The sequence below is a fragment of the Myotis yumanensis genome, unplaced genomic scaffold (assembly GCF_028538775.1).
Source record: "Myotis yumanensis isolate MYYU_CA2020_CCGP unplaced genomic scaffold, mMyoYum1.0.hap1 SCAF_13, whole genome shotgun sequence".
NCBI classification, from domain to species: Eukaryota; Metazoa; Chordata; class Mammalia; order Chiroptera; family Vespertilionidae; genus Myotis; species Myotis yumanensis.
In genome coordinates, this window is record NW_027223764.1 from 22,028,075 (window position 1) to 22,042,908 (window position 14,834).

The 14,834-nt window shown below is 39.7% G+C and overlaps 1 protein-coding gene across 3 annotated transcripts in view; it reads right to left on the reverse strand.

The window, feature by feature from the left end:
* The window catches only part of CC2D2B (coiled-coil and C2 domain containing 2B), a 58,510-nt gene continuing 43,676 nt past the window's right edge, over window positions 1-14,834 (reverse strand). For 2 of the 3 annotated variants that reach the window (XM_070431870.1, XM_070431871.1), the window contains 7 exons: window positions 14,136-14,222; window positions 12,345-12,458; window positions 10,190-10,324; window positions 9,685-9,807; window positions 4,807-4,865; window positions 1,960-2,137; window positions 1-189 (listed from right to left, as the gene is read on the reverse strand). In XM_070431870.1, coding sequence (XP_070287971.1) covers window positions 1-189; window positions 1,960-2,137; window positions 4,807-4,865; window positions 9,685-9,807; window positions 10,190-10,324; window positions 12,345-12,458; window positions 14,136-14,222 — 885 coding nt within the window. The remainder of the gene's footprint in view (window positions 190-1,959; window positions 2,138-4,806; window positions 4,866-9,684; window positions 9,808-10,189; window positions 10,325-12,344; window positions 12,459-14,135; window positions 14,223-14,834) is intronic. The other variant, XM_070431872.1, reaches the window with a different exon arrangement.

Genomic DNA, 14,834 nt, shown 5'->3' on the forward strand with positions numbered 1-14,834 from the left:
TCACTGTCGCCGAGTTAAAGAAGCCAAATAGACCCACACAGATAATATGTTGTTTGGGTATGGGTGAATGTATACGGCGAGAGCAAATTCTGTCTGGGGATATTCCGAGGAGTGGATTCCAGTTTGATACATGGCATCAATCACTGTCTGTACATTAGTGTATGGCATCTGGATAGGAAATCCTGCAATCTGGACCAAAATACAATAACATGTAAACCCACATTACAATCATGTAAGTGATTTTATGCAAAAAGATCACAGAAGCCTCAAAGAAACTGGGGTCAAAAAATAATAGTAATTTTGTGCTTGCTTACTAATTTCCAGGTATAGTGCTAAATGCTTCATATACATATTTAATCCTCAAACAAACCTATATGGTATGTTCTGTTTTAATCCCTACTTTACAGAGAGGACCAGAGCCAGGTTGTCTGCGGCCAGAGCCTGCACACTTAGCATTCCACATACTTGCCCTCTTTCTAGAATAGCAAACTGCCAACAAGGAAATCACTTGGTCTTACAAATGAGGGATTTAAGTGAGCATTTTGGAAGAATTTATTTAACACTGATTCCATTTATATTTATTAACTGGTAACTGTGCGACAGCATTAAAGGGCAATGGAACACAGACCTATGTAAAATTATCTAAGACAAATCATAAACCTCCTTCAGGCCTCAGAGATTGTTTATGTCAGGAGGCTTTCCCTGATCCTTAAATCTGTTCACATGCTCTTTCTATATGGTTGCATAGTACACTGTCCTTCCTTACTTACATAATAAAATATGTTGCAATTACGTACATGTTTTCTGGTCAGTCTAGCCCATAGTCTCTGTGAATGTACAACCCCAGTACCTAGCACAATGCCTGGGCACATAGAATACAAATAATGGTTAACATATACAAACATGTGCTGGATGCTAGGATAAATATTACCTCACTTTATCCTCACCTTGGCAACCACAAATCAGATAATTATTTTTATCCCTGTCTATCTTGCCCAATGGGGTAGAAAATGTAGAGAAGTTAGATAACTTGGTCAAAGCCAGTGAGTGGTTGAGACAGGATTTGAACCCTAACTACAGGATTTAGTGCAGGTTTATGATGGTGTGTTATTAAGTAGCCAGATAATTTTACAAAGGAACTCCAGGTTTTAAACCCTGCCATATATTTAACTATATTTTGCTTATCAGTTTACTCTTTTTTTTTTTTAAGCAAAACAAAACAACTTCTTCCCTATTTTTGAATAGTGACTGCACATCCTTCCCTGGCAACCTAAGTACTCAAATCCCAATGGATTCCTTCCTTTCCTTCTCTCAGAGGAGCCATATTCTATGAGATGGCAGGGGGTAGAAATCTCACTCTTGGGAGGCTGGGCATTTTGAAAACCCACTGGACCAGTTCATAGGGAGGAGGAGGTAAGAGGATTCCCAGAACTAGGGGTAGGGTAGGGGAAGAAAAGGGAGGATTCTAATAATATATCCACTGCCCACCATGCTTGGTTATGGACTTGATGAGTTTTAGATGGCTTTTTATCATCTAGGATGGAAGTGTGTATAAACTTGAGAGTAATTTGAACATAGAAGATATTAAAGCTTGCCTGGAATCCTCTTGCCCAGAACGAAGGACAGGAAATCCATTCTATTATTACCATCTAGAGACCATTTTTTAGTTTCTCAGTTGCAGGTGGTTTTCTTTTGGGCATCTCTTTCCAAAGTTTGTGGTTTACATATCATAGAACATAAGACTGATTCAAGGAAACATCATGCAATGTGGCCATACATAGTAAGAGCTGTTCACTATATTTTACATTTCTTGGTCTATAAATAAATGCATTTGAATGACATAGCATCTATCATCTAGGATCAAGATAGGCATTTCAGAGATATTTAAGATTACTATTACCTGGCAATTAACAACATAGATAAAACAAATGACATTAGTGTATTACATCATATACAAACCCAAAAAAATTGTAATAGTCTTTCAAATTCACTCTCTTCTTCAGAGGAAACAAATCTTTCAGTGCCAAGTTCTAGCTTAGGAAGAATGTGTCGCAAAATAGAAGTACATTGTCGATTCCAACGTGTTGGCTGCTTAGGTCGCCATTCCATAATTTTACATTTTAGAGTCCTTTCAATCCTACAATGATTATATTTATGACAAATGTGAGAAGAGTTTTGTCACTTTAAACTTTTACTCAAGCATGAGGATGATACATTTTTTTTTTTTTTAGGAGGAAACCAGACTTCTATGGCTAGGAATATCTGCATCATTCACATTAATCAAGTCTGGAAGAAGCAGGCTCTTGCTTGGCTTGGGAAGGCAAGAAGCTTCCCGGGGTATCCAGCAAAAAGATGTCAAAGGCACATCTCTTTTCCAGTTACCTATGTGTAGGCTGCTACCTACCAGGTATGATTTGACTGTCTGATTACTGGATTGACATTCTTATTCTCCAAGACCCTCCTTTGACATAAGACATTGGGTTTCCAAGAGACTGCCTTCACAAAAATTCAGATATCTGGTCTGGGTCAATGTTAGCAGGGATATGTTTATTAAATCAGTTAATTGAGTAAGCAGAGTTGGGAGGAAATGAGTCACTGGATTGGTAAGTATGATGATCAGTTTCCCCAAAACAATGTATACTCCATAAGGGTGGGGATTTTTGCCTGTATACCCCGCCCCCAGAACAATGCCTGGTGATGAACTGTTCCAGGAAGGGAGAGAGGTGGGGTACAGTGTGGGCTGGTTGATGGGTTCCTCCTGGGAAGCCTGTCCTCTGTGTAGAACCAGTGTATGCTACAGAAGAAGCTGCTGGGAGTCCCCCTTGGCTGAGTCTTCAGTGTAACTAAGTAGTTTGGAGTTTACTAACTCATTAGTGGCTAGGCATCAGAATCACCTGTAGAACTTTATCAAAACGTTCACCTCCAGATATGGATTCAATAGGTCTGGTCTGGGCCCCTGACACCTGTATATTTAAATAGTTCAGGAAGCAATTCTGATGAAAACCAGAAGTTGGAAACCATTTCCCAATTGCATTTCTTCCTTTTTTTGTTAAGAATTGGAAAAGAAGGGGCGGGGGGGGGGGGGGGGGGGGAGATATGTGGTGGGCATTATGTGGTAGTAAAAGAAGAGAGTGTCAAAATGGTTTGTGTCATGTTCTGTTTTGATTAGTTGGCAGTGGCTAACATGCCAGCCTGCTATGTCAGCATGAGTCACTGGAGACAGTCAGATCTAGAAGCTTCTGACACATCTGGAGTAGGAAAGGCCTGCTGCAAAGATTGTGGCCCTCTGGGCTTGACTGAACAACAACTTAGGGTGTGTGTGTGTGTGTTTGGGGAAGGGTGAGAGTCTAGGAGAGACGATATTGATGTTTCTACCACCCACTTTGGATATTTTTACCAAGTTGTGGGCCATGTACCGTCATGTCCTTTCAAGAAGTATTAGCTAGGCAGTGGTTCTCAACCTTCTGGCCCTTTAAATACAGTTCCTCATGTTGTGACCCAACCATAAAATTATTTTCGTTGCTACTTCATAACTGTAATGTTGCTACTATTATGAATCGTAATGTAAATATCTGATATGCAGGATGGTCTTAGGCGAACCCTGTGAAAGGGTTGTTCGACCGCCAAAGGGGTCGCGACCCACAGGTTGAGAACCGCTGAGCTAGAGCATTATTACTATAGGCTCAACAGGTGTCTGTGCTGAGAACTTCCCAACAGTAGCCTACAATATTTACCAGAGGCAACCATTTTTAACTTTGCCTATCATTTCAAGGAGCATCTGGGATGGCAGAGGAGTTGACTCAATGGAAATAATTATTACAATCTCCATTTCATGCTTCTGTGGCTAAATCTAATAGGTATTTGGAGAAACTGGTTTAGAGTGTAACGGAGTGAAATGCTCAACTTCTCTGACTCCATCTTGTTCAAGCCTGCTGTGTTCTTGCATATAGACATGCTAATCATGAGAGGAATTCTGCTTGCAGCTTGAGTTTTTACAAAAACAGCCCCTTGCCAGAGGTGCCTCTCCAGTAGAGATAGGGGAAATGTGTACAAAAATAATGATTGTTTATTAAACATTTGCAGGAGCCTCAAGACTGGATTCATCAGCTGGGGTCAATCGTCTGGGAACAAAGAGATTTAGACATTTTTTAGTCTTCCTCAGACTCCTGCTGGTACCCAGATGTCTGCAGTTGGTTGTCAACCACCTCTTGCCCCTCCATTTCCCCTTCCCTTGACATAAAAGAAGCCTGAACTCTGTACTTTCTTAAAATGGATTTGAGAAACTACTAGTACTCCCATCTTCTCGGTTGGCACCTTCTCTCTCAATCAATAAACCTTTCTTTACTCCAAACTCTGACAATTTGAGTTTTGGCTTTTTGAAATGTTCAGCATTTGATCTATGGACCAGTAACAAGAAGACTATAAGGTGGCTGAATGAGCCCGGATGGTGTGGCTCAGTGGTTGAGCACCAACCTATGAAACAGGAAGTCACAGTTCGATTGCTGATCAGGGCACATGCTGGGTTGCAGGCTTGGTCCCCAGTGGGAGGCATGTAGGAGGCAGCCAAACATCTCACCATTGGTGTTTCTATCACTCTCTCCCTCTCCCTTTCCCTTTCTCTCTGAAATCAATAAAAAAATATATTTTTTAAAAAGGTAGCTGAGGGAGTATTTAAGGTCTTACTACTCAACATATGTTGTTAGTTTGGCTCAAATAAACTCTAATAAAATTTTTTTTTAAAAAGGTGGCTGAATGAGAGATTAGGGAGAAAACCTGGTAATCCTAATGTAATTTTACAGATCATACCTGTTCTTTAGATCATCTACCATGCTTTTATTAGTATCAGAATAAATGATTTCTTCAGGCTGAAATAAAGACAACTGAAAGTTAGAGAAGATTCTAGGGAGACCAATTTTCCATCACAGTCACAACTGTAGTGCTAACTATAAGGACAGGGAACCCAAACCTCTCTCATGTGGTGAAAAGCCAGAATCACAGAGGCACAAAGGTAACATAGATCACAGTATTTTCTTTGATTTTGTAACTACTTCACCAGAGCATAGGAGGGGAGATGGATTCACAAAATAGGTTTTTCATGGGTAAGACAAATCTGCTGCCCCCATTCATTTATTCCAACAAGCATTTGGCATGATTATTACTGATAATCTTTGGCAGCTGCACAGGTATCTTCCAATTATTAACTGTGACCTTGGTGAAGGTACTTAAGCTGTCTGAGTTTCAGTCACCATGTCTTTTTTTAAATTTTATTTAAAATCACTTCAAAATTTATTATTTATTTATTAAGTTGATTGGGGTGATATGGTCAATATAAACATATAGGTTTCATGTGTGGATTTCTATGTTACAAAATCTGTATATAGTTCTGTGTGGCCACCACCCAAAGTCAAATCTTCTCCTGTCACCTCATATTAGGACCCTCTTCTTTAAAAGAGGGACAATAATAGTTCCTACTTCTCTGGGGGTTTGTGACAATTTTAAAATAAATAATACATGTAAAACCTGGCACATATTGCTCAATAAATATCAGATATTATTGTTATCAGTCCTTTAACATGGTTTATCATCTTTATTCTCTGTGTATTTGCTTCTTTCACCTAGCAAGAGCCAGGTTTGTGTGTGTGCGCGAGCGCGCGCGCGCACACGTGTACACACACACACACACACACACACACACAGTCCATTTCAATCTCCCGTTTCCAAACCTTTCCTCAGGCATCTCACCTATAGCAGAGAGCAATGCTCCACCATGTTTCCCCACCAGTAGGATTTGCAGGGAGGAGGGGCAGGATTTCTCAAGTGTACCCCACCCCCACCCTAAACCCAGCTCTCCCCTCCCTGCAGGGCTCACATGGATTAGAGGAAAGTGCTGAATTCACAGTTTTTACTTTGGGTATTTCTGAGCTGAGACATGGAGGCAGATGGAGAGACAGGAACAGATGTTTCTCCCTCATGAGTGGAATGAAGGTTGTGATTTAAAAAGGGGGCAACACTTGTTAGGCCTCTAGGTCCTAGAAAATTTCAGGAGTGATTTGAGAAGGCTCAGTCTGTCAGGTGATAATCTGAATTAGAGATTCAGATTCTCTGCCCCCACCTCAGACCCACTGAATCAGAAACTCTGAGGATAAGGCCCAGCAATTCGTGTTTCAACAAGCCCTCCAGGTGGTTCTGATGCCTGCCATGGTTGGAGAACCACTAGATGAGGAAATAGGGGAGGAACATGGCAGGAGATGGGAGAGACTGGAGAAAGTATGAAATCCAGCATCACCTTGCAGGGGCCACCAACTATTCCAGACAGGACAGGGGACTGAATTCCCTGATTGCTGTCACCAACCACTGTCTGCCCCTCCAACCCATGTCCCTCTCCCCACCCCCTCCTCCCTCTTTCCCAACCCCCAATCCAGGCAATTTATGGATTAGTTAGGTCCCCTTCAGACCTGGGAAAGAGGCCTGGGCTACATTGACTTGACAGATTTATGGGTGTTAATCCACTTTCTTTTTCTGGCAAAGACCCCTTTCTTTCAGTGAATTCATATCCTTTAAAACTTCAAGAAGACTTTCTTGTTAATTCATCTCTTAACCCCCACATTCTCATTATGCACACTCAAATTTATGTTCTCAATTGTGATAATAAACATAGTGTTCACTATAGATAGGAGGATTGTGATGTGTGTGTGTGGTAAGGCAGAAGATCAAGGGCAAGAAATCAGTAGAGATTTAGGCAACTATGAGTTTTACATTTATCGATTCAACTTGGCAAAAGGTTTAGATTCCTCCCTGAGGCAGAGTGGCTTTTAAAAACACAACTTTGATTATGGGAGCCCTCGCCTTGGTAATGTTAATTTCTGATTGCCCTGAGGATAAAGGCCCAAATCCCTACCAGGACTCCGCTCACCCCTGAGCTCCTCTTGGCTCGCTCCCTGGCAGCAGCCAAGCTGGCCTTTCATCTCCCTGACAGACAGCGCCTAGCTACTGCACCTCTTCATGCCTGCTGTCCCTGCTCTCTGCGGGGACCATTCTCTTCCCTGATGGTTCTAGGCCAGCTCCTGCTCCCCCTTTCTCACTGTGCTGATCATCACTTTTCCCCCCAGGAAGCCCCTGCACCTCTCCTTCCCATCAGGCCCCCTGCTATATGCCTTCCAACGCACATTCATTTCTGTGATAGCACTTATCACTCTGCACCGAAAGTGCTCATTTCCTGCTGTTTCTTTCTCTAGAACACGAGTCCCAAGAATACTGAGACATTTCTCCCTGTGGTAGCCATACCTAACATAGTGCTGGTTCATAGCAGGCATTCAACAAATATTACCTGAATGAATAATGGAATGATAAATAGTAAACAAAAAAAAACCTCATCTCTAAATATATCATTCTCTCCTAGAAGACAATAATGCCTCACTCACGGCATTGGGATGGGAAAAGCAAGATATGGCCTGTGGACGCTGTAAATGTGGTTTTCTCAAGAGAGATAGGCACATTTCCCCTCTTTAAAATAACTTTATAAACAGGAAACATATAAATATATGTGTATTTATACATATATATGTATGTATACATATATACAGCATATAAATATATGCTTGTAGCTGCATGGAGAATGTTTAGAAGGATGCACAATGGGAAAAAGATGTGGAAGGGGAGAGAAATTCGTCTCTCTTTTTTTAAATTTGTTTTTTAATCTTCACTAGAGAATATTTTTCTGTTGATTTTTAGAGAGAGTGGAAGAGAGAGGGAAAGACAGAGAGAAATATTGATGTGAGAGAAACACATCAATAGATTGCCTCCTGCAAGCCCCCAACCAGGGCCTAGGGTAGTGATGGCGAACCTTTTGAGCTCAGCGTGTCAGCATTTTGAAAAACCCTAACTTAACTCTGGTGCTGTGTCACATATAGAAATATTTTGATATTTGCAACCATAGTAAAACAAAGATTTATATTTTTGATATTTATTTTATATATTTAAATGCCATTTAACAAAGAAAAATCAACCAAAAAAATGTGTTCGCGTGTCACCTCTGACACGCGTGTCATGGTTCGCCATCAATGGCCTAGGGCCTAGGACAGGGAGGAGCCTGCAACCAAGGTACGTGCCCTTGACTGGAATTGAACCCAGAACCCTTCGGTGCACAGGCTGAGTTTTATCCACTGAGCCAAACAAGGTCGGGCGAAACTTATCACTTTGTATGCTTTGGTACTATTTGATCTTTTCCCCCAAACGACCATGAATTCTTTCTGATATTGTAAACTGTCTCAAATATACAGACAAGCACAGAGACTAATGTAATCTACATCCACACAACATACCTACAACCTAGTTTTATATAATCTTTTGCATTCCCCCTCATGTTTGATTTAGATTTTTCAAAAAGAAGTAAAACAGTACAGATAAACTTGAAGTACTCTGTGTACCTCTCTCTGATTTCATTCCTTTTTTTATTTCCCCAAAAGGAACCTTTAAATTAAATTTGGTATTTATCTTTTTTATAAATGCTTTTATACCACTACTACATCTCTCTCTCTCTCTCTTTCTCTCTCTCTCTCTCTCTCTCCCTCTCTCTCTCTATATATATACACATAAATAACATACAATTTTCAAACTTCAGGAAAATGGCTTTGTATTGTATGTGTCCTTTGACATCTTCTATATTTTGCTTAATATTACATTTTTAATATTCATTCATGATGTACATGGCTCTGAGTCAGTGGTTCTGGTTGCACACTGGAATCACCTGGGAGCTTTATATAATACTGATGTGCGGGTTCTACCCTCCCTCAGAGATCCTGATGTAATGAATGTACGGTCAAGTTGGGGACTATTGTAAATTGGTTCATTCTTTTCCTGCTGTACAGAAGTTTTCATAGTATGAATACTTCACAACTCATATAGCGATTTTCTAGTTGATGAATTGTTTCCTTTTTTTCTATTTCAAGCAATTCTGTAATAAACACTGTTGTGCTTGTTTCCCTGATAAGTTCCTATAGGGTATATACTTAGAAGTTGAATTGGAGCAATCAAGGGTTGAGCATCTTCGACTTTTCAGATATCATATTGCTTTCTAAACTGCTTGTAGTAATGTATGCTCGCACCACTTCTCTGCCTCTGCCAGCACTTGGTATGGTCACACTTAAAAATATTTTTGTCAAATTTATGCATGTTTTAAACTGTATTTCCCTGGTTATGGGCAAGGTAGAGCATTCAAGTTTCTGCTTCTATAAAATGTCTTCTGCCTATTGCTCTTTGTCTCATCTCCCTCTCTCCCCCTGGGCTCATAACTCGTAGTTTTTGGATTTTTCACTTGCCTGCAGCCTGCTATACCATGACCCTCAACCCTCAACCCTCAAACAGCTGCAGAGATGGACTTTGGGATACTGAGTATAAAGGGATACTGGGTATGTCACAGGTGTACTGGCTGACCCATCTGGTGATTGAGTCAGTTCCTGAACTTAGGTCTGTGCTTTGGTCTGCCTCCAAGACTCAGACAGTGAGTCTGCCACTTTCCTTCCCCATTTTTTCAAGATGGATGGCAGGGAAAACTTGATTTTATTAATATTGCCAAATAAGTCAATCAACAATCAGCTATATAAACATAACAAAAGCTGTCACAACTAGTAAAGATTAGAACCAAGGGTAACTTTGATACTGACACACCTGGAAAAATATGTTTACCTGTATGCTTTGTATTTGTGTCCCTTGAAAATTTTTTGGAAGCAGCTGTTTCCAGAAACTTTCCTTTGAATAGTCAAAATATACAGCCATTGGTGTAGTATTTTGTTGAATATTAAACCAGACCTATTAAAACATTAACATAAAATCAGCACAGACCCCTGGGAGCCCAAAGCCCATGGCTGGTTAGGTGAAGCAAAATTTTACAGTCCTGCTACCCAGTGAAGTGGCAGAAGCCAAGGGAAGTTCTGAGGTAGAAGTTAAAGACATGCCAGGCTTACATGAGCATTAGACTGCTCACTGGTTCTCAACAGTGGAGACACTACAGAATTATAGGGTGGGAGCTTTAGGGGTAAAATATTTTCTTGGCCCCAGAACCCAGGGATTCTAATTAAACTTTTATGTATATTCAAAGTTCTTCACATGATTCCAATGGATAGCCAGGGTGGAGGATCACTGATTTGACTCAAGGAGATAGCTCAAAGTAAGATTTCTCCCCATTACTTACATTTCCATCATCAAACAAACAGTCTGCACTTTGTAAAGGACAAAATGGGTCAAATTGCCTATGACATTGACCAGTTAATGGATTCCAAAGCAAATATTCATCAGTTTCATGAGTTAATACATAAGCTACACGCCCCTGTATGAGGAAAAGAAGGTAAAGTCATTTGGTTGAGTAATTAACATACTTTTTAATGTGAAAATTACTATGTCAGCATGTGACCTCGTTGATTTCTGAAAGCGTTTTCCAGGGCCTTTACAATTTTTTGGAAAGGAAAGAAGCCAGAGCTCCAAAAATCCTTAGGCCCAGGCTGGCATGAGGATGCAAATGACAGGACTTCTGAGCCAGTGCTGCCCTGTATGGTCCCGCAGGAGTTCCCTCACAGCGATTTCCCAACAGCTGGCCCGAAAGTATATGGGGGTTGGGACACTGTTGTCTAATTCACATGATGGTGCTATATGAACCAGCTCTGCTTTGAGCAGAATATACTTAGGAGACTAGGGGTGGGCACCAAGCAGAGTTAGGGAATAGAAACTGGCCTAAGGCTCTGAAAAAGCCAAGTGAAGTAAAAAAGCCATTAAATTAATTTTGAGAACAAGATCAGGAAACCATTTGAAGAATAAAAGTCATTATGTTACGATATTTCTCTGCACGTACCTTTTGAAGTGAAAATCTTTCTTAGCAAAGAATAAACATTTCAGGTAATAATAATGACTATTTGCCATTTATTGAGTATTTGTGTGCATCAAATAATCTACTCAGCATTAACACTAATTTTCTTGTTTTGATTCACTCCAAATTCTGTGAGGTAGGGATGATTATTATACTATTTTTCAGATAAAAAATCAGAGGTTAAGGAGCTTGTCTAGGGGAACAGTAGTGGTATTATTCCGGTTTTGGGAAGAGATAACTGAACCTCAGAAAGCAGCAAAGGATGATATCTCACACTGAGTAAATGGCATTACTGGGTCTTAAAACCCTCTCTGACCAGCTCCCCAAACCCATACCCTTAACACTGCACTGTGTAGCCTTGTTTCCCTGACTTCAAAGCTCTTGTTCTTTATGACTGTGTGTGTCTCCTTTACAGTGAAGAGGAGGCTTCACCTCAACCACAGAGCTGAGGGGTGCCACCCAGGATATTGACTCAGGTCTAAAAGCAATCGTTGGTTGAAATACTGTTTATTGTTTGTTGCCATCTAGCGGCACTTAGAGCAACAACAGGAACATATGGGGAAATTAACCATAGGCTTTAACACAATCGTGACACAGAAATAAGCTGTCAAGGGAATATAGAGAAATATGTGATCATGAAGAAACAAAACAAAACCAACAACCATAAAACAAGACTGGAAATTTTGACACTGATGAATATATTCGGCTTGAAGTAGAAACAGTTAGAATGAAGACAGCTTTCTGGAGGTATGAATGCAGTATATAATTAAGTTATAAAAATTTCAGATATGAACATGAATTTCTGGCCCATTTGTACAAGTAAAAGCTGAGCAATGGAGAATAGGGAGATGTATTTCTTAAGGGTCTTAAAATATAATATTAGAAACATCTGAAGACAATGGTGGTGATAGTGGTTAACAACCACTACAATTACTACTGTAACTATTGCTACATCACCACCACCACCGCTACTAAGCACTCATCATGAGTAAGTGCTCTCCCAGTGCTACATATTTACTATGTGATTTAATATTTCTAGTAACCCCATAAAGTAGTACTATTATTAGAGAAGAAAAACAAAAGGAAGTCATCCTTTACACCAGGGGTCCTCAAACTACGGCCCGTGGGCCACATGCAAATACAAATATTGTATTTGTTCCCGTTTTGTTTTTTTACTTCAAAGTAAGATATGTGCAGTGTGCATAGGAATTTGTTCATAGTTTTTTTTTTAAACTATAGTCTGGCCCTCCGATTGTCTGAGGGACAGTGAACTGGCCCCCTGTTTAAAAAGTTTGAGGACCCCTGCTTTACACTGTAGAACTTTTGATGAATCAATGTTATCCTCTTAACTAAATAATTGCTTGCCCACAAAATTCCTTAATTAGCTTGTGAAAAGATGGAAACCTGAGGCTGTAGTCTTTTAAACTTGCAGCTTATAGCTGAGTCTTTTTATTTACACTATTTAAATATTAACTCCAGCACTTACTTCTAAAATTGAGGTTCCCAGGAGGACCAAAGCTTTCTTTCCGAAATACAAAAAGAAATTACAGAGAAGTATGGCGTGCTCCTCCTTATTCCCAATAGCCAAACTGATGCAGCGCTAAGGCAAAACAAAAGTAACAAGAACAACAACAAAAAGGTGAGGGAGAGAAAGCTGAGTAATGCAATTAATACTAGGACAACTGTAAAGCTGAAAGCTCCAGCACCATTTGCCTGATAAAACACTAGGGCCCTGGTCGGCAAACTGCGGCTCGAGAGCCACATGCGGCTCTTTGGCCCCTTGGGTGTGGCTCTTCCACAAAATACCACGTGCGGGCACGCACATACAATGCGATTGAAATTTCGTGGCCCATGCGCAGAAGTTGGTATTTTGTGGAAGAGCCACACTCAAGGGGCCAAAGAGCCGCATGTGGCTCGCGAGCCGCAGTTTGCCGACCACTGCTAGGGCATTAGGAGGAGAGAACGTTAACTTGGAACATAGGGGCGAGGAGCACTTGGTAGTATTTGCTTGAATAGTTATTTTTAGTTATATTAGAGGCTCTCTTTCAATGTTCTTCAGGACCATAATATCCCAGAACACATTCTGATTAGTTCAGAGAGTCTCAGAAGAGTCGAGTTAAAGACAACTCTTTGAGTTCTACCAGGTTGGAATCACTGAATCACTAGGACCATATGCTTGTGTCTCCCTGGTTATCACTAAGCCAAAGACAGAGTAACCTACCTATGAAGTTAACCCTGTGCCCCCTAAATCAAATTCAGCTCAAATCTAGCACCTAAAACAGGGGTCCTCAAACTTTTTAAACAGGGGGCCAGTTCACTGTCCCTCAGACCATTGGAGGGCTGGACTATAGTTTTAAAAAAAAAACTATGAACAAATTCCTATGCACACTGCACATATCTTATTTTGAAGTAAAAAAACAAATGTTTTCGGCGGGCCGCATGTGGCCCGCAGGCCGTAGTTTGAGGACCCCTGCCCTAAAACATTCTAGGTACGTTCTAGGACTATCAGTTCCAGATGGAAAGTGCCTCTCTCTTAGGCTCCCATTGTACTAATATTTTCCACTTAAAATATTTATGGAATGCTTGTGAAATTTAAAGCAGTGTATAAATGATAAATATAAAAATAAATAAGAATAAAGTCTTCTTGTTAATTCAAGGAGATTAACTTGGGATGTATATGTACAGAGTGGGTCAATCTAAAAGCAACTAAGTATTATGTAAGATGGAATAGAAGAAGTGCTCTAACTAAGGTTGCCAGATTTTGAGGGGAAACTAGAAAGCCCAACTCTAAATTTGAATTTCAGATAAACAAATATTTTAGTATAAATACACCCCCAAAATTGTATGGTGCTTGTATTTTAGTTGGCGAGCAATCTAAAGAGAACTTTAATCCAGGTGCTAAGAAAGCATTGCTATACAAGCTCTTCGTTCAGATGGGGGGAGACTGGGAAACCTGGGAAGTAGTGGCATTTGCCCTCGACATCAGGATCCATAGTGACAAGCCATATTTATCTCTGGAGGCTGTCATAATATTGTACTCCAGAAATTTCAATTCAATCAAAATATTCATGAGCTACCACTTGTAACACTGAGTAAGATTTTTGGTTTTTCAGAATTATTTCTATAAGTTGTTACTAGAACTGAAAATTATTTATTAAATTATCAAATGATTTCAAATTTCATAAGGCAAAATACTACATTATAATAAACAGGTTTCTTTAAGAGAAAAACAAATAAGGAATACTATAAATTTTAATTATAAAATGTCATTTGTTACCTCTGATGTCATCCATATATCAAAACCATCATTTTCATCCAGGTCAGGCATAAGAGGAATCAAAGATACAAAATGAGCAATGAGGTCCTAGAATAATATTAAATAACATTTACTGAGTGCATACTATATGCCCATCATAATGCTTTCTATGCACTATCATTACATTTAGTGTATTTTATGAAATAAATACTATTATTATTTTTGTTTTACAGAAGAGGTTAGGGTAACTTGCTCAGAGTCACACAGCCAACATTATATATGGGACCTCTAGGAATAAGCCCAAATTGGCCTGACTCCAGAGTGTGCCTGTTAACCATTGCATTTCACTGTAATAAATTCTTACAATTTTAAACATGATACATTACATATATACTTTAGAATATAACTGTTAAAATTGAAAAAATATGCTGAAGAATAGCATAAGTTTGATTTGCTTTCAGGTTCAAAATCAGAATTATCTTAATTAATATAAGCTGTTGTGAGCTGCTGTAGCAGGAAGATATTGGTATAGTCTGCTTTCTCAAACAACAGAAATTATACTGTTAATTGTTTTTCCCCCCGGACTAGAGAGACAAGGATTCAGGCTTTTAAAGTCGTAGAGGAGAAAAAGATACAAATAAATAACAAGTTAACAGAGAAAATTCACTAACATTTTCATTAATTTACAATAGCCACCATTTATGATCTATTATCACCTCC